This window comes from Pinus tabuliformis, chromosome 6, assembly GCF_031772625.1.
Source record: "Pinus tabuliformis cultivar Carrire ecotype Pingquan chromosome 6, CPIR1, whole genome shotgun sequence".
NCBI classification, from domain to species: Eukaryota; Viridiplantae; Streptophyta; class Pinopsida; order Pinales; family Pinaceae; genus Pinus; species Pinus tabuliformis.
The window spans coordinates 662,364,799-662,366,048 of record NC_142292.1 but is presented as its reverse complement, the minus strand read 5'-3'; the positions used below and the strand labels follow the sequence as shown (position 1 = coordinate 662,366,048).

Here is a 1,250-nt window from a genome sequence, read left to right as displayed (position 1 = left end):
CCTCTTTGGATTAGCCATGGACAGGATGATAAAATTAATGGGGCATATGGCATTAGATCTCATGGTGGGCACAAGTTAGATAGGGATGACACAATCCAAGATGGTGGGCTCATGGATACTACAGATAAGAGAGGTGATAGACACAAGTTCTATTATAGTTTTGGTTATGATAGGCACTATGATCATCATTGTTATCATCCTTACAGGAGGAGTGACAGGGGATATTTTCTGGATGAGTTCAAGAAAGGAAAGCCACATACCTTTGATGGATATTTGAAGAAACTGGAGGATGCATAAACATGGCTACTTGGGATGGAGAAATTCTTTGAGTTGCATGAATGCACAAAGAATATGAAGGCCAGAATAGCTATCTACATCCTCAAAGGGAGAGTAGAAATCTGGTGGGAAAATGTGAAGCGGGTTAGATACATCAAGACAAAAGAGTTGAGTTGGCATGAATTCAAGAGACGTTTCAAGAAGAAATACTTATCAGAGAGGTATTGTGACAACAAAACCAAGGAGTTCTATGAGGTAAAGATGGGATTGACGACATATGAGGAGTACACGACTAAGTTCTTGGAGTTATTGAAGTGTGTATCGTATCTTAAAGATGAGAACGCCAAAGTTCATATATTTGTCAATGGATTTCCATTATCATTTAGAGATCAAATTGAGCATGATGAGCCTCGGTTGCTTGAGGAAGTGTTTGGGAAAGTGAAGCATTGTTATGAATAATCAAAGCACAAGATAGAATCTCAACAAGGCTGGAAAGAGAAAGACAAAGATAAAGGTAAATGGCAGTCGAAAAGAACAAGGCCTCAAGATGCAGGTGAGAAAGAAAATGTTGCACCTTACAAGAAGTTTAATGGGTCACAACATGGAGGGCAGCAGAATAAAGGTGATGGTACAAGACGGTTGCAGTGTTGGACATGTGGTAAGGAGCAACTTAAGAGGGATTGTCCACAAAATGAGGGTGGTAGGCCTTAGATTTACCGTGCATAGGAAGCATAGCTAGTTGGGGATGTTGGGTAGAGCATTCCACGGATTTATGTCGTGTTGAATAACAAGCAAGCAAAGCACCAGGCAACTGCTATCGAGATAGACAGTAAGATTTGTGATCAAGTTGTTTCCATTTTGATTGACCCTGGATCTAATTATAGTTATGTTAGTCTTAACCTGGTGGATAAGTGTGGTTTGAATAAAGAAGTGCATGCATAATCCTTGTTAGTGCAGTTGGCTATAAGTACAAA

The 1,250-nt window shown here is 39.8% G+C and overlaps 1 protein-coding gene across 1 annotated transcript; it reads left to right on the top strand.

Annotated features, from left to right (window-relative positions):
• The first annotated feature begins 312 nt into the window (after nt 1–312).
• LOC149260347 (uncharacterized) lies at nt 313–735 on the top strand. The gene has a single exon (XM_089458365.1). It carries the CDS (start codon nt 313–315, stop codon nt 733–735), a length of 423 nt encoding a protein of 140 aa, XP_089314491.1.
• Nucleotides 736–1,250: the final 515 nt, after the last annotated feature.